This window comes from Salvelinus fontinalis, chromosome 6 (genome assembly GCF_029448725.1).
Source record: "Salvelinus fontinalis isolate EN_2023a chromosome 6, ASM2944872v1, whole genome shotgun sequence".
Lineage (NCBI taxonomy): Eukaryota > Metazoa > Chordata > Actinopteri > Salmoniformes > Salmonidae > Salvelinus > Salvelinus fontinalis.
In genome coordinates, this window is record NC_074670.1 from 26,935,547 (window position 1) to 26,955,261 (window position 19,715).

General features: G+C 43.5%; 2 protein-coding genes across 4 annotated transcripts in view; both read left to right on the forward strand.

Moving 5' to 3' along the window:
• Window positions 1–8,105, forward strand: part of LOC129857499 (synaptic vesicle glycoprotein 2A-like) — a 56,879-nt gene extending 48,774 nt beyond the window's left edge. For both annotated transcript variants that reach the window (XM_055925822.1, XM_055925821.1), the window contains exons 8-13: window positions 246–334; window positions 726–890; window positions 1,077–1,210; window positions 2,561–2,767; window positions 3,113–3,272; window positions 3,875–8,105. In XM_055925822.1, coding sequence (XP_055781797.1) covers window positions 246–334; window positions 726–890; window positions 1,077–1,210; window positions 2,561–2,767; window positions 3,113–3,272; window positions 3,875–4,058 — 939 coding nt within the window. In that variant the 3' untranslated portion in view covers window positions 4,059–8,105. The remainder of the gene's footprint in view (window positions 1–245; window positions 335–725; window positions 891–1,076; window positions 1,211–2,560; window positions 2,768–3,112; window positions 3,273–3,874) is intronic.
• A 270-nt stretch (window positions 8,106–8,375) lies between these two features.
• On the forward strand, window positions 8,376–10,042 carry LOC129857500 (bolA-like protein 1). 2 transcript variants are annotated; one of them, XM_055925823.1, is made up of 2 exons: window positions 8,376–8,469; window positions 9,028–10,042. In XM_055925823.1, exon 2 carries the CDS (start codon window positions 9,063–9,065, stop codon window positions 9,513–9,515), a length of 453 nt encoding a protein of 150 aa, XP_055781798.1. In that variant the 5' UTR covers window positions 8,376–8,469; window positions 9,028–9,062; the 3' UTR covers window positions 9,516–10,042. The 2 variants fall into 2 exon arrangements, with proteins under 2 accessions (XP_055781798.1, XP_055781799.1); XM_055925824.1 differs by lacking the exon at window positions 8,376–8,469 and adding an exon at window positions 8,473–8,553.
• Window positions 10,043–19,715: the final 9,673 nt, after the last annotated feature.

A 19,715-nucleotide genomic window follows, 5' to 3' on the forward strand; every position in this document is an offset into this window, starting at 1 on the left:
TGTGTTTACTAGCTGTGTTTACTAGCTGTGTTTACTAGCTGTGTTTACTAGCTGTGTTTACTAGCTGTGTTTACTGTTGGCTTGTGTGGAACTTTATGTTAATTTAATGCTGTTGTAGATTGTAGAAGACTTCCTTTGAGATACATTGTTTGCGTGTGTGTGTCGGTTTGTGTGTGTGTGTCGGACTGTGTGTGCGTGTGTGTGTGTGTGTGTGTGTGCGTGTGAACCTGTGAACCTCCCTGTAGGTGTGGAGCAACTTCATGGCCATATTCTCTCCCGAGTACCGCCGCACCACTCTCATGATGATGGCTGTGTGGTTCTCTATGTCGTTCAGGTAAAGTCAAGCTCCCAAAAACTGTTTTCACATAACATACAGCCAAAGCCAGATCCGCATAGAATGAATTACTGGTATAATAAACTAACTTGATTTCTTGTTAAGATTTTTTTATTATTTGTGTACTAGTATTGTATTCACGAGGCATTCTGCTGCACTGTTGGGGCTAGTAACATAAGCATTTCACTGCACCTGCGATAACACCTGCAAATCTGTGTATGCGACCAATACATTTTGATTAGAGGTTGTCTGATTCAAGTGAGAATGTAGTTTTACATTACTGATATGGATGATGTAGTTAGTGTCCTATCCCTTCTAAGTGGGTTATGTCAAGTGTATCATCATGGATCCCTACGTCTGTCTTAACATCCATCTCCCTTCTCTCCCTCAGTTACTACGGGCTGACGGTGTGGTTCCCTGACATGATCAAGTACCTCCAGAAGCAGGAGTACTCCTCGCGCACCAAGGTCTTCATCAAGGAGAAGGTGGAGCACGTCACCTTCAACTTCACCCTGGAGAACCAGGTGCACCGCAACGGAGAGTACTTCAACAACAAGTAGGTCCCCCTTCCCTCTTCCCTCATCAGCATTGTCATGGCAACACAGCAGGGTACCAAGCCATTCACACATTAAATAGGTCAAGGGTCAATCGGTCATTCTGATGTTAAAACAAACTCGTTCTCTCTCTCTCTCACACTCGCTCTCTCTCTCTCTCTCCACCTCTCTCTCTGTCTCTCTGTCAGGTTTATGAATCTGAAGATGAAGTCCATGGTGTTCGAGGATTCTCTGTTTGAGGAGTGCTACTTTGAAGACATCACCTCCAGCAACACCTTCTTCAAGAACTGCACCTTCATCGCCACCCTCTTCTACAACACAGGTCGGTTGTTTACAACTCTCTGCTGATGAGAGTGTTGTATCAGTGTTTGTTGGAATTATCAGTTGTGGATGTATTGTTTTGCTTATAAGGGGTTTTCCTTCATTAACTCATCTAAGTACTGTAATCTCAATCGTGTTAGTGGCTTCTGTGTTTGATTGACAGATAAAATGCAATTGTATACCATATTTTGTCTAAGGAGCTAGAAATGTCTCATGTTGTTCATATAGATCTTATGCATTTCTTACTAAGGTGTTCAACCTCTCTTACAGAAACAGAGCAGAGAATCAGCTCCAATTATATGCTTCATACAAGACAAAATGGCTCAATTACCGTCACTCTACTCCCTTGCCCTGTAACATAATGTAGCAATGCAGACAGAGAGAGGTATCCTAGCAACACAGCCCCAATCCTATTTTACTTCAGCCTGCAAATTACATAACTGTCAGTCATCTCAAACTGAATGATAGATTTTTCCAGAACAAAAAGCAGCCTGCACAAGAAGATGATTAATCTGTATGGCTGATGACAAAAGATGGGTAATATTGATGAGCTTGAAGTCCTCTCGATCCATCGGCAGAATCCAATTTCATCTCTGACATTACACACTCAACGATGGAAAGCTACTATCAGCCAAACACAAGCCTATAATGGCTTAGCCTCTCTCTCTCTCTTTCTCTCTCTCTTTCTCTCTCTCTTTCTCTCGCTCTCTCAAGACGTTATCAGGGCGTACGATAGGGACTATCTGAACGCCTCCCTCTCGTTCTGTTAGGTGTTTGTCCGTCATTAGACTAGTCAAGCAATCACCACTCTGCTGCTATCAATGCCATGCAGGAGCTACTCATTTGAATTTGAATTAGAAACTAATTTCACTGTTTTTGCTTTAGGTCTTAATCCCTCTGTGATTTCCCACTAAGAGCTAGAAGCTGCTAGATTGTTGCCATAGTGCAGAATGTTAACCCACTATGGGACCAACCACATGATGGATTTATGCTGAGAAGTACAGCAGAGCACAACCTAGAGATTGGAGGTTAGGCTTGGACAGTATGGACAAACCGTTCTCTTATGTACAGTAGAATAAAGAATTCAGTATTATGAATGTATTTTATTGTGTAACTCATTGAATAGTCCCTAGATATGTGAACCTTAGGCCCCAGTTCATATTCTGTCGTTCATCTGTTAGAATGACTGTGGTTTATGGTACTGTGTTCATATGAAATAGCTGACATTAAAGATCCGAGCAGTACAGAATGCATTAAAGTCTATCTCTACATTGAATCTATTTAACCACAATTCTCATCAATACGCCTCCCCCCCCTTCTCCTCTCTCTCCCCTCCTTCTCTCCCCTGCAGATCTGTTCAAGTACAGGCTGATCAACAGCAAACTGGTCAACAGCACCTTCCTGCACAACAAGGAGGGCTGCATGCTTAGCGACTTCAGCGACGAGAACAGTGCCTACATGATTTACTTTGTCAGCTTCCTGGGCACCCTGGCCGTGTTGCCTGGCAACATTGTGTCGGCGCTGCTCATGGACAAGATCGGACGGCTGAGGATGCTGGGTAATAGAGCGAGGAGAGGCACAGTGTCGTCACGGCTACAATGGTGTCATTTGATTTTGCACCGTACTGTTGGTGCATGTCTTCGACATATAGAGATCAGCAACCTTAAGAAATCAAAATGTTGTCTGCTTAACCTATGGTAGATTGGGCAGAATTTCCTGTCTTACAACGGCCAAATTGGATTCAGCAAGAATAGCAGGCATATTAGATGACATATTCATAGATTCACTCATTTTCCTTCTCTCTTTCTCCCCTTTCTCCCTCCCTCTCTACCCCTCCTTACCCATATTTCCCACCCTTTCCCTTCCCCCTCATCTCTTTCCCTCCTCCCCTATCACTGTCCAGCGGGTTCCAGTGTGATCTCTTGTGTCAGCTGTTTCTTCCTGTCGTTCGGCAACAGCGAGTCGGCCATGATCGCTCTGCTCTGTCTGTTCGGGGGCATCAGCATCGCCTCCTGGAACGCCCTGGACGTGCTGACGGTGGAGCTCTACCCCTCTGACAAGAGGTAGGAAACCAGAGAGCCACACCAAAACCTTGGCACTGTGGAAGGTTGTAGCTTCCAGGGTTTACTGGCAAAAGTGGTGCCTTGATGTGATTGGCTACACTAGATGGAGGCAAATGGAGGAAGTAGTACTGTGTAAGAGCATCGGTGGTAGTGGTGTGTGAGACTGGGTGGGAATCCTTACTGCCACCCCATGGCTGAATGAACACTGCACTGCCTCAACCAACCTATAGCTGTTCATTATTATCAACTGAGTTCTAGCCCTGAATGCTGATTGGCTGACAGCCGTGGTATATCAGACCGTATACCATGGGTATGACAAAATATTTATTTTTACTGCTCTAATTATGTTGGTAACCAGTTTATAAAAGCAATAAGGCACCTCAGGGGTTTGTGGTAAATGGTCAATATACCACACCCCCCCATACCTCATTGCTTAATAATATCTGACCATGATTAAATATTATTTTCCAATTTCAGAAAGAGTAGTAGCGCTCCCTATCTGGCTGAACAGTCCTCCTGCAGGTGTTACATTATGAGTTCAATCTGAGACTGTTTGAATAGAGGTCATTATGGAACTGACTGATCTTCCTCTCTCCTCCCAGATGCACAGCGTTTGGCTTTCTAAACGCCCTCTGTAAGCTGGCAGCCGTGTTGGGCATCAGCATCTTCACCTCTTTCGTGGGCATTACCAAGGCTGTGCCCATCCTGTTTGCCTCCGGGGCGCTTGCAGCGGGCAGCTTCCTGGCGTTCAAGCTGCCGGAGACACGGGGCCAGGTGCTGCAATAATGTGGCCACATCCCTAGGGGGCGACGTGGGGGGTCGGAATGACTAAGCCACACTGTGAACAACAAGCAGCCCAAGAAACCCCTCAACTCTGCCCTGTATGCCCCATTGAAGTCACAGCCTATTCACAGGAATTAGTTCAATGCAGATGCTGCACAGATCTACTAAGTTGTAAATATTGTGGATTGCCTGATATTGGATGTACTGTTTAGATAGACACATCTCTATACTACTAAGATCTGTGGAACTGTGCTGCCGCTGCTTGACATTGATCCCCATGAATATGCTGTGAGTTGGTAGAGAAAGGGAAGTGTAACCAAACTCTGCCCCTAGACCAACAGAAGCAGTTCCAACTTTAATGCTTGTTCAGTGCAATCTTAATCACTGGGTGTATGTGTTTAGGAGGGTTGAGGAACTAGTTTAGATGCAGGTCCCCAACATGAAGACAGATTTATGGGGTTATGGGGTAGGGACATGGGGGCTAGTTTATGAGCCATGCCAATAGCCCGTAATAGAAATTACCACTAGCCATCCGATCTGTATTCAGATCAATTTCTCCGATAAGCTCAGCTCACTTCCCATCTACATTGTTATGGGAGAACGTCAGTCAAAAATAATGCGTTATGCCTTGATTTGAACCATTTTTGACTTAATGGGTAAACCAAAACATTTCGTTAAACCAAGGCCTCCTCATTATCATACCTTCCGAGGTCTTGTGTTTATTTTATGTACAAAATAACTGCCATTTTATAGATTTTAGAACATTCCAGATTTACTTTCATTATGGTTTGAATGAGACTGTTGACAAACGTGATCTGTTGAGCTTTTTCCCTTTAAAACATTCTTTCTAGCCATTCTATCTCAATCAATCATAAACGGTCACTCAAATCAATCCTTCAATCTCCATTTCTGACAATGTTGAAATTTGTTCAGCCCATATTGTTCGCCGTGTACATTGTAGAACAACACTTTTGTCCAAACATTCCACATTTAAAGCACAAATGTTGGCTGATGCAAATATGACTATTGTCACAACTTGTTACGTTTTAAACAAATGTTTAAAATCCCACAGTTCAATCGTCATTCTTACTTCATATATTTAACCTGTAGTAACAAATGCCTTCTTTGTTCCATCTGTCATAGCATTATCTTTTGCTCGTACAAAATGTGTTTTTGGAAAGTGGTATGCATGTAACTAAGTATGTAAGTGAATTCATGGAAAGTTTGCTAGAAAGGTAGAACACAGTATGAAAATGGCATTGAAGTGTGTTATGTTACTGTACATCAATAGGTCAGATGTTAGATGTTATATCCATGTCCTTTTAGGAGAGAAATCACACTGCCTTTGATATAATTTGGCTGTTCTAACATTGACCTTGGATTTCTGGAACATTCTCGCATCCCTTAAACACATAAAACCAGTTTAATGTGCACAACTGAAACATACGTTTTCATTTTTTGTGATATTTTGATACAGGAACTAGATGTTCAAAGTGGAGCGAAAATCTTCAAAATAATGAAGTTGAAAATAAAACACAAAGGTATGCAAAGGATACACTAAACTTCAGTGAAACATTGCAACAATGTGATATATTTTCAGTAGATTTCATTTGATATTTGTTTTGAGTTTTAAAGATATTTAGATAAATTTACTTTTGGGCGCAATATATGTGTTTCAAAAGAGACTATAGTGGTAAGCACATATATGCACTGTCATTAAATACTAACATGTACGTCATAGCCCATATCTTATTCTGAGTATAATTTTGATATGGGTGTGAGAATGTGCTTGTTTGCCTGTGCAATATTGAACTTTGACCTGTAATATTGATTATTCTTTTGTGGATTCTTGATAGCTTGTTTATTAGTTGCTTTATTCGATACTTGGAGTATGATTAACTGATGTGGCGATATAAGTAAAAGCTGCTTTATTGATCGGATGATCAAAATGAGAATTAAAACTCAATGAGAAGGAGAACATTATTGGATGCTATTGGATGCTTATGGGAAACATTTCACCGAGCATTGAAATAGAAGTAGTATAACTTTCCTTTGATTTCCACCCTTGAAGCTTAGAACATCATGATATATGGGTACATTTAACATGTTACACACCTCCGCTGAGGTTTTTATCATACATGATAGACTAGGACTAAACACACTGCAAAGGGCATCTGATCCATAGATTTCCTGTACATTGGTTTGGTACCAAAAAACATTTCACATTTCCCTTATAGCTAGCACATTGATCAAGTGTGGTATGTTCACAATTGCATGTTACAAAGAAACAAACAGAGAAAAGCAACAAGCACTGATTCAGCAACAAAGGAAATGATCATAAACTGCCATTTTTTAGGATAGCAGCCATATGTAGACTTAACAGAATTCTAGATAGAGACCAATCCATTGCACTAAATGTACCTAGCTGTACATGCACAGTTGTTAATGCCTTGCATTCTTCAAAAGACCAAAACCTTTGTGACATAAAATATATCAGTAGCTAGCACATGAAGAGTAACAGAAGGTAAAGCAGTTGACGTACACACAACAACTGCTTACAAGTGACCATTTTAAGATATTAGCCAAATGATTAATTGGTACCAAATGAGTCATGCATGCAGTTGTGAACAGCACACAAAATAATCAGTATACATTGATTTACAGTTGTCACAGTTGACTATTTATTGACATAGCAACCTCTCACTTTACTTTATGTTTACATGACCATAAACTAGCATATTCCACACAATTGACATGCATTAGTCTACACACCCAAACCTTTCACTGATGGTTTAGTGACCGCCGATCTATAAGTGTGCCATGAGTAACTTATCTAATTTATTATTGCCAAATATTTTTGTATGTCTTAAGTTTATACTATGTCATTAAAAAAAACTGGAATATAGATTTAAATATGTAAATTAAAATACATGAAATATAACATAGATCATTAATAAATATTATAGGTCTTTATAACCTTTGACCCCTTGAAAATATTCCTGTAGTAGGGGGAGCAGTTTTTATAAACTGATCTGGGACGTGGATGGCCAGTCTGTCGGAAAGTACATTTGTTAACAATTCCTCCTAGAAGCAGAGTAATCTTAAAAGATTCCATTTGTTATTGAAGAATCAGGCTCAGCATTGTAGCATGTGTCTGATCTGTGTTTCCATATCCTATCTCTATGTTGTTCTAATTATACCGCCCATGAAATGATAAACAAGGATGTCAATATTATTGTTGTATAGTACAACATGGAACGCTGTGAAATGCTTAACTATCTATTTACTCTCTCAGTGAACCAGTTCAGGATATTTTACATCAAGATTATTTCTAGTACCTGTAGTTGCATATTTTCAATTCTGTTACAGGGTTTTTTTGTATTCTTAACTTGTTGCTCGGTCAACGGTCAATCATGAGTGCAAAAACGTAATTATAGCAATAAATGTTTGATTATTTGTCTTTTATCTCTCCCCAAAACACTATTGGGAAATTAAGCACATTATATGCTGGGCCTTTTCCACTGAAATGCTGTGTGTTGGCTTCTACTAAATGGGACTGAATGGATTATATTTACTTCTAAAACTACCCTGACGTCTTTGAGGCTTTTGTCAATAAGAATACATTGTGATTAATTCATGTAACAGAGAATTTATCACTGTCATTGTACTGTGCTGTAGAATCTGTAGTTGTTTGTATGTAAGTATAGATCATAGTATTAGGAATTACAATACTCTATACATGTGGAACCATAAATAAAATACAAAGGACAAAAAAACTGAAGTGTAAATGACAGAATACTATTATATGTTGTCTTTGATTTTGTGTATTTTGTAAATGAGAATGGAATATAAGTAAATACATCAAAATAAATACTACTGGTTATGAAGAATACTTAAATGTTACAACGTCATGATTCTGTTATAAAGTTTGTGTGTGAGATTTTTTCTTATCTTTTGTCTATGTTTATTTATTTGCACTGTTGTGCAATTGACATTTTCAGAACTGCAATGGATAGCAAAGAAAAATAAACTACTGTCCTAATGATGAAACCCTTGTAATTATTTAATTTACCGAATTGATCATCAATGATATAATGGATTTCTTGACTTCGGTGAATTGGGGGCCGGAACAGCATCCCACTGGGCACAGATGTCAATCCAACGTCTTATTCCACGTTGGTTCAACGTAATTTCACCAACTGGCATGATAGCTCATTTTGAAAAAAAATTGCTTTGCAACAAACCTCCACCAGTACTAGATTTACTAGCCTACAAAGACTACAATTTACTGCTGAAGTATGAGTCCCAGGCCGTCTACAAAGACTACAATTCAAACAAAGACTACAAGTCCCAGACAGTCCAAAGCAGGCAGCACTTCCTGTGTACGTTGGAAAACTGAGGACACTGTGAAAAGGTAGGTAGCTAATACGTGTATTACAACTCACTTTGGTTTATTACAGCTTTGATCATTTATTAATAACAACCCAAACTAGCTAAGGTACTATTCGAGGCTACGAAATGCAGTCAATATGGCTGTGATTACTGCAAGAAGCTAGCTAGCCAGTTTGATAACGTTAGCTAGCTAACGTAGCTAGTTATAGTATGTTGTGAAAGAAATTAGCAAACGTCGTTGCGCAGCATTGCATGTTCATGTATCTAAAGAACATAGGTGTTGTGGCTATAGCTAACAGATACTGTAGCTATGTAAAGCAGAGTCTGCTGTAAAATAGCTAGCTTAACAGCAGATAGCGAGCTACTGGATGCAAGCTACAGTTAGAAATGGTTCCAAAAGGGTTATTCGGCTTTCCCCATAGGATAACCCTTTTCGGTTCCAGGTAGTGCCCTTTTTGGTTCCATGTAGAACCCTTTCCACAGACGGGACAGCCAAAGAACCCTTTTGGGTTCTAGATAGCACCTTTTTTTCTAAGATTGTAACTTCTGAACCTAAAGAGAGACCACTTCTTCATTGCAGGCTTTCTACAGTCGTCGCCTTCCCCAATCTACTGAATGCTGCCCAGTATTCTCCGCTGTGCCTGTCCAATCTCCACCACCCTCGCCTTCACCAGGCCCTTAGCCCACTTCAGACCCCACATGGCTCCTGATCCCAACCGGCCCGTGGAGGGGGCCATACGGACCAAGCTCACCCAGCAGTTGGAGCCAGAACACCTGGAAGTCCACAATGAGAGCCACATGCACGCCGTGCCCCCTGGATCCGAGTCCCACTTCAGAGTCCTAGTGGTCAGCCCACGCTTCGACGGCCTCTCCCTGCTACAGCGCCACCGCCTTGTCAACGAGACGCTAGCCGAGGAGCTGAAGACCTGTGTCCACGCGCTGGCCATCCAGGCCAAGACACCCCTGCAGTGGGGCAGCAACCCCAGCATAGCCAAGAGCCCACCCTGCATGGGAGGATCCAAGGGGGACCACACGGTGGAGGAGAAACTCAAGGCTGGACGGGACTGACCAGCAAAACTCAGCAGTCATCGACCCTGGCTCTAGAGAGTAACAGCCAGTGCAGGCTTTGGTTCCAGCACTAACTCATCTATTAAAATGTGTTGTCTGTTCAATACCTTGATAAGTTTAATCAGGTCTGGATCAAAAGCCTGAAAGCCCCATATGCCTGCAGTTGAAGAGGGTGTCAATTAACATTGTTGTAAACTAGTGTGATATCATTTCATTACTGCTTGAGAGGTTGTTTCTAAATGAGCAGCATCACTTCGGTCTCTTGGCAGTTTAATTCAAGAAGAGTTGGGTTTTAGATTAGACTCTTGCATTTAGTGGCCATCACTAGAACTATATGATATGAAGTGATGGAGTGTGTCTGTTTTGTCTGAAAATAAAATGTCTTGTATGTGAGGTCAGAAGTACAAGAAGTCAAGACAGAATAAAGAATATGTTTTCTCAAGGTGCATTGGGGCAGTTTTGTGATTAGCATTATTTCCCCCCAAAAGGCTTGGGTGTCTGTTAATAAAATTACACATTTGATGAAATATTGCTTGTAATGTTTTTGTTTTGCATTTTGCATGCTACCTTTTGAATACACATCTGCAATATAGGTTTAAAAACGTGCTGCGTTTTGATTTTAAAACGGAACACTAAATGTAGTACTAGTGGTACCACGTGAGGGCAGTATGTGCAAATGTTCTGTTGATGTGAAGTACAGCGTTGACAGAATGATGACACATGGCTTCATTATTTCCCTATGACACTGCCTTTCATCAATTCTTCAATACGGTCATTATTAAATCCAATACTTTTTATTTCATTTCTCACCATACCAAAATGTCAGTGTTATAGCAACAGTGGATAATCACTCAAATTGTGTAATATAAAGTGTTGGTTAATAGAGGTGGTCAAACTCGATTGTCTTAACTCACATACAGGGTGTATCACAGTTCACTTACTTCCTTATCAATTTGACTTATTAGCCTGTCTTTTCTAATTATTGTGGATGGCTTAGGGCCAGAAGACAGGGTGAAAGATGTTGGTGGTTCTCAGAATGACATGTCCTAACCCCATCATGGCCGTGTGTTTCTATTTCTGTCTCGGCTGTATGTGTCAACGTGAAGGTCCTCTTGTCCTACCTTCAACCCCAGGACCTGTCAAAATATCTGTTATTACAAAAACATGTAAGAGTAATGGCACGAAAAACATTGTTGGTGATAGCCCAAACAAACAGTGAACGAACATCTTTTCCCAATGTGTTGTTTTTCCGATAAATTAGTAAACATTTTAATGTTTTAGGAGGTTTTATTGAAATATTTCAGTACATCAACAAACAGGATAACTTTAAAATATGCAACTAAATCAAAACAACCATCCAAGCGGCCATTTTTCCCATGAATTTTTTAAGTGCTGAAAAGCTCATAAAGATGGTCCTTATTGAATGTGGAGACGACTCAAGGTTGACTTCTACAAATGTCCCTGTCTGGAATAGACGACCTGTCAGGCCTTACAAAAGGCCCTGTGAGGAAGGTGAACAACTGGTGTCACTGGTTTGAAAAAGGAAAACAGTAACACAACCGTTTTATGACCATGTCTATTAGAGTCAGGCCTCAGGGGGAGACGTAAACTACTACACGGGCAAAAAGCGAAGGGTGAAGGCAATTGCAATAAAGTCTACTGCCTCGGGAAGCAAAGACTTGTCTCTGCAAATTAGATTTACCTGTCACAATTCCAGGTGCTGTTATGAGGGAGTGGCGAGGAGGACACGTCAACCATTTTAAGCTAGCATAGCATAGTGCTGTTGCAACAAAAATGACAAAGTTGATTGGCTGATATCCATCATAAGTTGTTATGAGATTAGAGTTTGTCAGAGTTTATTGAACTGCTAGTACACAACTCAATCAGAAAATTCTGATGGTGTATAGGTAGCATGGGCTGGGGTCAATTGCTTTCCAATTGGTAATACGTTGAAATGTATTCATTAAAAGTATAAATAATGTTGACATATAATGTGGTATCTTCAATTCATGAACTGAATGGAAATGAAATATTAAAAACTAAAACAAATGAAGCCAAACCTGGTAGATAGGCGGCTTTCCCTCTGGCTGGTCCCTGGTGATGATGGATCATTCAGGGGGTCCCGGGTTGCCCACGTGTCCCGGTCTGGGTCAGTGGGAACCCACCTCAGTGGTAGCCTGCTCTACGTCAGAGCCAGGAGTGATGGTGCCAGGCCGGGCTGGGACCCTGGGCAAGACAGGGTTCCCGCGATGGCCCCTGATTTACGCTCCCGGCTCTGGACCAGGGCTCCTTTTGCACAGCTGACCCCTCCAGGTTGGCGGTCAGGGGGGTTCGAGGAGAGGAGGGAGGGAGGCACCAAATGGGTGTCTACTCTGAGAAAAGGCCCTGCTGGGGCCTGCTTGACCGTCCCAGGGGACTATCTGCCTCCACAGCCCCCCTGGTCATCTGCAGTGTCTGTGCAGCATGTGTGTGGAGGGAAAAGAGCCTGTTTAACACATTTAGTTCAACCCCACTAGAAACAACAATTGTTAAATTTACGTGTTTTGAATGATAAAACTGGGGGTGGTACACATTAAAAACTATTTATCATTGTAGGAAATGTTACACAGACCTATGACTATTACATGGGATGATTTGTACTAGCTTTATTATCCTATTTTGCATTAAAAACATACTTTGGCATGTCTTCACAGTACACCCGTAGGTCAAAATAGGGAATACATCACATTCAAAACACTAATTATAAGTTAGAAACTTCAGAAAGGGTTTTAAAAGTTCACACTGATCTGATAAATAATCATTATCTGGTTTCACAATGTGAGAAAAAACAAATGTTGGATTTAAGATGATGGTAATAGCCTATTAAGTCCTTTAATTGGAAAGTTTTTCTCTCTCTCACCACGCTGCCTACTAATGAATTCAGTGAATGGGCGTCTTGAAAGAGAAGGACAAAGAAAGAGATAGGGGAAGACAATATCCTTGTGTGGGAGAATTAGTTACACTCAGTAGTCTAAGTATTCAAAGCAGAGTAAAAGGGCTGCATGGATTAAGAGAAAAGTCCACACAGGTGGGCTCTGGGAGAAACCAGGGTCACATGACAGGACGTTGCCTTGTTTGATAAACACCAGCCGTGCTCACAGGAAGAAGGAAGGGAGTTATTTTATAGGGGAATTAACTGGCACTACACATCAGGTATTTATTAAGGCAGATCTCCCAGGTGTGCAGTGCAACCAAGTCAAACAAAACATCTTGGAGGGTTGCTTAATGAGAAACATCTTGGATCTCAACTTCATAATGGTCAGTAAATAGTCATACTGATAAGAGTTGTGATTTGAGACTAAGAATGAGGCTAAGCATATTTCAGTCTTCATGGGAGATGAGTTAAACAATCTCAAACAATCAATCACACGTAATCACTTTGCCACATTTTCCTCCGCACATTTGTCAATCATGTCATTAGATGAGAAGCTTTTTTCTACCTTTGCCCTTTTACATTTTCACTTATTTTATTCTGGGTGCAAGAACATTTGACCTCTTCACAAACTCCAGTCATAAAATAAGCAGGTCATATCGATAGTTTTCCCCCCCTTTTCAACCAAAGAAGACAAAATGTTCAGTTGTGGAAAAATATCTACTCAATCGCCAAACACAAAAAAATAATGAACTCGAGTAACATTTTGCATGTGCCACGCAGAGTATCTGCCTTCGTGTGATGACGACTTTTGGTGTGCGTGGTTCGCTGACTCACATGACAGTGGAAAACCATGACATCAGAGTTGAGGCTGGGGCTGGTTAAGGCTGGTTTTGGGCCAGAGTGCACAGGCCTTACCCCTAAGCCCTCTGGAGGATCCACACTCAGTAATTGACATGCATGCCTCTTACACTCTTCCCTGCAGGGCTTCAACTAGAGGAGTGTACATGTCAAGACAGATGGGACACAGATAAGACTCCCTCTTTCAACCTCGTCTCTCTCTGTCCTCCCTCCTGCCTCTCTCAAGCTCTCTCTTTCTCAGCCCCCTGTCAGCGTTTGAGCAACCTCTGATCTTTTGTTGATCTATGATGCGTCTTTTAACCTGTTCCCGTTCCTTTCTCAACCTTCCCTCTTCTTCTAATCGCCCTTCAACTGTTTTTAGTTTAGGACCCCCTATCAATCCGCTCTCAATCTGCTCTCGGCCCCCACCCGTAGTTTCTCTCGATGTCCTACTATTTTCAAACTTTCCTCAACTTTCCCTCAACCTTGTCTCTCAACTGTTTCAAAGCACCCCCTCTGAATCCACTTCCACCCGCCTTGCTCATCCTCTCGGAACTTTTGTTTTTCTCGCAGCCTTCTTCTAACCTTTCTCAACCCTTCCCTCAACCTCCAATCCACTCTTAACTTTTCCTCAACTCTCTCTCAACTTTTTAGCTGGCCCTCATCTCAATCCTCTGTAGACCACCTAACGTAGCCTGGCTGCACTTTGTCCTCCAACCTTCCCTTAACTTTTTCTCAACCAGCCCTGCCATTCAAATGAGCTCCATGCTCCGCTTCTTATAGAGGAATACCAATGCTGAGCCCCAAAGAGAGCTGACAGAGCCTATTTATGTTTAATGCACAGCCTGAAGCTATTATCCTATTACCATGTGATGTTATTGCTTTGCCCCCTGAGTATTACTTAATGTTCATGTTTTTAGTCAGAGGTTGTAAGTTATTCAAACATAAATGTTAGGAATCTTTTAGTATTTTGAGTGACAGCTGACAGAGTACATGAGCCTATGGCTGTAGGGTGCGGCGCCTGCTTTGGCATCAACTCTCTCTTCCTTATGGTCTCTTTCTGGTTTAGTTTGTTGGACCAAAATGCACTGACATGGATGGTTACTCATAAATGTAACTTCAACTCATAATTCATTCCCTTTCTATAGGAAATGATCAGACCATGCGCAGATACTGAATAGATGAATGCTTCATTCTCAGGATGTTGAGGAAGTATTTAAGAGCAAACAGTAGCTATTCCACACAGTGCTATGGGGCCTCTTTTTCCTGTTGGAAAAACAAGTGGTCACGGTCGGGTCACCCAAACCTAACGTTGCGGTAAACTCTCATGAATGCCCCCCATTCTATCCCAACCTGCTGAATTGCTGAGAAAAGGCACCTGGTGTGCGTTGCTAGTGGTAGTAGTGTCCTATAAAAACCCATGGGAGAGATTGTTTGGCCGGGCGTAGGGCATCCCAACGCAAGGCCAGTGAATAGAGGGTTAATCTTCATCGCTTTAGATGTACGGTCAAGCTGAAAAGAGCCAGAACGCTTGACTCGGGGCTCCGACAAAATGTGATCTATTGTTCATCTGTCGGGCGCCCGTGATATATTCTATCCTACACTCTCGGACAAAACGTACCCGACGATTATACAAGCGGGGCCACTGGCCTGCAACAACGCCAGCTCAGGGAGTTTGGACACCAGGGTGTTTGACCTCTCGGGTCCTCTGCTCTTTTGTTCCCAGTGACCTCTGTTGCTTTTACCCCCCCTCTGAACCTAAAACCTCAGTCCCCGCCCTCACTCTCCCACACACCCTTCACACAAACAAATAAAGAAATGGGGCCCTCCAGTTTATTTTATTAGCACTTTGAAACCCAGGCCTTTTAAAGGGGAGGAGAGAAAAAATAATAATAGGATAGCCTTTTAATTTGAAGAGTTATTAGGGTTCAAATTAAACAACGGGGCTCGGGTGAAGCTCTGGGTCAGATGGGGTTGTCACCGTGTTTGATTTTAGGAACCCCTCCGTTTTTGTCTTTGACCTTGGAGCTCTCAAATGGTGAAAAACGCGGACTTGGAGACCCCAGATCACATTTTGACGTCAGTGAATGAGGGGGGTTGGTGACCATATGGGCTCACACTTTGGACCAAGGACCAATGCAGGGGTTGTTATTTTTATTCTCTCTCGCTCTCTCTCTCTCTCTCTCTCTCTCTCTCTCTCTCTCTCTCTCTCTCTCTCTCTCTCTCTCTCTCTCTCTCTCTCTCTCCTCTCTCTCTCCTCTCTCTCTCTCTCTCCTCTCTCTCTCTCTCTCTCTCCTCTCTCTCTCTCTCTCTCTCTCTCTCTCTCTCTCTCTCTCTCTCTCTCTCTCTCTCTCTCTCTCTCTCTCTCTCTCTCACACACAAACACACAAACAAACACATGGGAAAGGTATGCCCCCCTCACAGACACTTTTTCTTCAACAGCTAATGGGGATTAAATAAAATAAATCACACACACACCACCAGTCCTGGTGTGGTGTATGTTCATTGCCAGGGGGCTGTTGTCCCCTTGTCTAACTCTGAATTGACCTAGTGAATAGTGGTGGTAGGTAGGCAGTCCCTGTCCCTTCCTGAATCCAATTTACAGTAAACACTCTCCACATAGGTCTCCGCTCCACTGAACCTGTGTAGGGCTTGTATGCCCACTTCTCTTGTTCCCTCTCCTCTACTTCCCTCCTCTTCCCCTGTTCCTCCACTTTACAGTTGGTTCTCGCATCATCTTTTCGACTGTTTACTAAACAGAACTACAGACTCTCTTGCAGCCCTCCCCCCTCTTTCCTCACATGCATGTCTTTGTTTGGGATCATCTAAGCAGAAAATGGTTTTGCCCTCTGAACAGCCTCAATTCGTCAGGGTATGGGCTCTACAAGGTGTTGAAAGCGTTCCACAGGGATGCTGGCCCATGTTGACTCCAATGCTTCCCACAGTTGTGTCAAGTTGGCTGGATGTTCTTTGGGTGGTGGACCATTCTTGATTGCTACGGGAAACTGTTGATGCTGAAAAACCTAGCAGTGTTGCAGTTATGGACACATCCAAACCGGTGAACCTGGCACCTACTTCCATGCCCCGTTCAAAGGTACTTAAATATGTTGTCTCGCCCATTCACCCCCTGAACGGCACACATACACAATCCATGTCTCAAGGCTTAAAAATCCTTCTTTAACCTGTCTCCTCCCCATCATCTACACTGATTGAAGAGGATTTAACAAGTGACATCAATAAGGGATCATAGCTTTCACCTGGATTCCCCTGGTCAGTCTATGTCATGGAAAGAGCAGGTGTTCCTAATGTTTTGTACACTCTCTGTATACCAGCAGCATGCCTGGCATTAAATGGCGATGCAAGACAGGAGTATTTAGGCGTTCATTCTGGGAGAGGGAAATCTGACAATGCAAGTCTCATTCCCTGAGGGGGGAGTTTGTGGGAGTTTCCATCGGTGCTACAACGGTGGAGAGTCCGGACTAAGTCACCACATGCGCATTCCCCCCGAATATGCCGATTTGGCTATCGCTTTCTGTAAAAAGAGGGCGACCTAATTACCACCTCATCAATGAGGGGATTGTGCGATAAACCTCCAGGTGAACGCCGCACTTCCCAGGAGTCACGTGTATCCCCTGTTGCAGGAGGAGACGGTGGCTATGGAGACATATGTCGCCGAATCTCTGGGGCAGGGGTACATTCGGCCCTCCACGTCACCCGCCTCCTCGAGTTTATTTTTTGTGAAGAAGAAGGAGGAAGGTCTGCGTCCGTGCATTGACTATAGAGGTCTAAATTTCATCACAGTGGGGTTCAGTTACCTCCTACCTCTCATTGCCACGGCGGTGGAGTCATTTCACGGAGCACGCTTCTTCACAAAACTGGATCTCAGGAGCACGTATAACTTGGTGCGAATCGGGGGGGGGGGATGAGTGGAAGACCGCGTTTAGTACCAAATCTGGCCCTCATGAGTACCTCGTCATGCCGTATGGGTTGAAAAATGCTCCAGACGTTTTCCAATCCTTTGTAGACGAGATTCTCCAGGACCTGCACGGACAGGGTGTGGTGGTTTACATTGATGACATTCTGATCTATTCCGCCACACATGCCGCGTATGTGTCTCTGGTGCGCAGGGTACTTGGGTGACTGTTGGAGCATGACCTGTACATCAAGGCCGAGAAATGTGTGTTCTCCAAACAAGCCGCCTCTTTCCTGGGGTATCGCATTTCCACATCTGGGGCGGTGATGGAGTGTGACCGCATTGCGGCCGTGCGTAATTGGCCGACTCCGACCACGGTAAAGGAGGTGCAGCGGTTTTTAGGGTTTGCCAATTACTACCGGAGGATTTTCCAGGGTTTTGGGCTGGTGGCTGCTCCCATTACCTCACCGCTGAAGGGGGGGGGCGGTGCGTTTGCGGTGGTTGGCTGAGGCGGACAGGGCTTTTGGTCGTCTGAAGGCGTTGTTTACCGATGCTCCCGTGTTGGCGCTCCCGTGTTGGCGCATCCGGACCCCTCTTTGGCATTCATAGTGGAGGTGGACGCGTCCGAGGCTGGTGTTGGAGCCGTGCTATCACAGCGCTCGGGCATGCCCGTGAAGCTTCGCCCCTGCGCTTTCTTTTCGATGAAGCTCAGTCCGGCGGAGCGAAACTATGATGTGGGGGACCGGGAGTTGCTGGCTGTGGTAAAGGTTCTGAAGGTGTGGAGACATTGGCTTGAGGGGGCGCAACACTCTTTTCTCATCTGGACTGACCACCGTAATCTGGAGTACATCCGGGCGGCGAGGAGACTGAATCCTCGTCAGGCAAGGTGGGTGATGTTTTCCACCAGATTTCGTTTCACCATCTCTTATAGACCAGGTTCCCGTAACGCTAAGGCCGACACACTGTCCCGTCTCTACGATACCGGGGAGCGGTCCATCAATCCCACCCCCATACTTCCGGCCTCTAAATAAACGCCCTTTCTTGCAATTTGTTCTCTCCTGCGCCTGACTCCACCCCCACCTCTCCTAGGGAGAACCTGACAACAACAGTCTATCACAGAACACAACAGTCTATCACAGAACACAACAGCCCAGCACAGAACCCCAAGACCTAGCACAGAACACAACAACCTAGCACAGAACACAACAACCTAGCACAGAACACAACAGCCTAGCACAGAACACAACAACCTAGCACAGAACACAACAGCCTAGCACAGAACACAACAACCTAGCACAGAACACAACAGCCTAGCACAGAACACAACGGCCTAGCACAGAACACAACAACCTAGAACAGAACACAACAGCCTAGCACAGAACACAACAACCTAGCACAGAACACAACAGGCTAGCACAGAACACAACAGGCTAGCACAGAACACAACAGCCCTTGCACAGAACACAACAGCCTAGCACAGAACACAACAACCTAGCACAGAACACAACAGCCCTTGCACAGAACACAACAGCCTAGCACAGGTTGTTCAAAGAAAGATTTGACCCATTCATTACTGAAGAAGGTGAGATACTTGATAGAGTTTTTGTAAATGCACCAAACCAAGACAGGATCACCAACATGGCAAGGGTTGATAAAAATGGATTAGCTCTTCATCTGAAAATAATCGACACTGTCACGTTCCTGACCTGTTTTATGTTAATTTTGTATGTGTTTAGTTGGTCAGGGCGTCAGTTGGGGTGGGCATTCTATGTTTTGTGTTTCTATGTTTAGGTGGTTGGTAATTAGCCTTATATGGTTCTCAATCAGAGACAGGTGTTTGACTTTTCCTCTGATTGAGAATCATATATAGGTTGGCTGTTCACACTGTTTGTTTGTGGGTGATTGTCTCCTGTGTCTGTGTATGTTGCACCACACGGGATTGTTTCGGTTTGTTCGTTCGTTTATGTAGTCTGTTCCTGTTTTCATGCGTTCTTCGTGTTTATGTAAGTTCGTTATTTCAGGTCTGTCTACGTTTTCGTTTTGTTATTTTGTAATCATTTCAAGTGTTCTTCGTGTTTCATGTAAGTTCTCAGAGTTCAGGTCTGTCTACATGTGTTTATTTGTTTTGTAGTTTAATCAAGTGTATTTCGTGTCAGTGTTCGTCTTGTCAAATAAATCATTATGTATTCACAACCCGCTGCATTTTGGTCCTCAAATCCCTATTCCTCCTCTTCATCTGAGGAGGAGGAGGACACCCGTTACAGAATCACCCACCAACCTAGGACCAAGCCACGGGGGAGAGCGCAACAAAATAACCAGGACTCATGGACATGGGAGGAAATATTGGCTGGAAAAGGACCCTGGGCTCAGACAGGAGAGAATCGCTGCTCTCGGGAAGAGAGGGAGGCAGCTACAGCCCAGGAGCGGTGGTATGAGGAGGCAGCAAGGAGACGTGGCTGGAAGCCTGTGAGTAAACCCCAAACATTTCTTGGGGTGGGGGCTAGAAGGGAGAGTGGCGAAGTCAGGTAGGAGACCT

Coding starts and splice junctions, on each gene's coding strand:
- LOC129857500 (XM_055925823.1), top strand. CDS start 9,063: ATGCTGCCCAGTATTCTCCGCTGTGCCTGTCCAATCTCCACCACCCTC.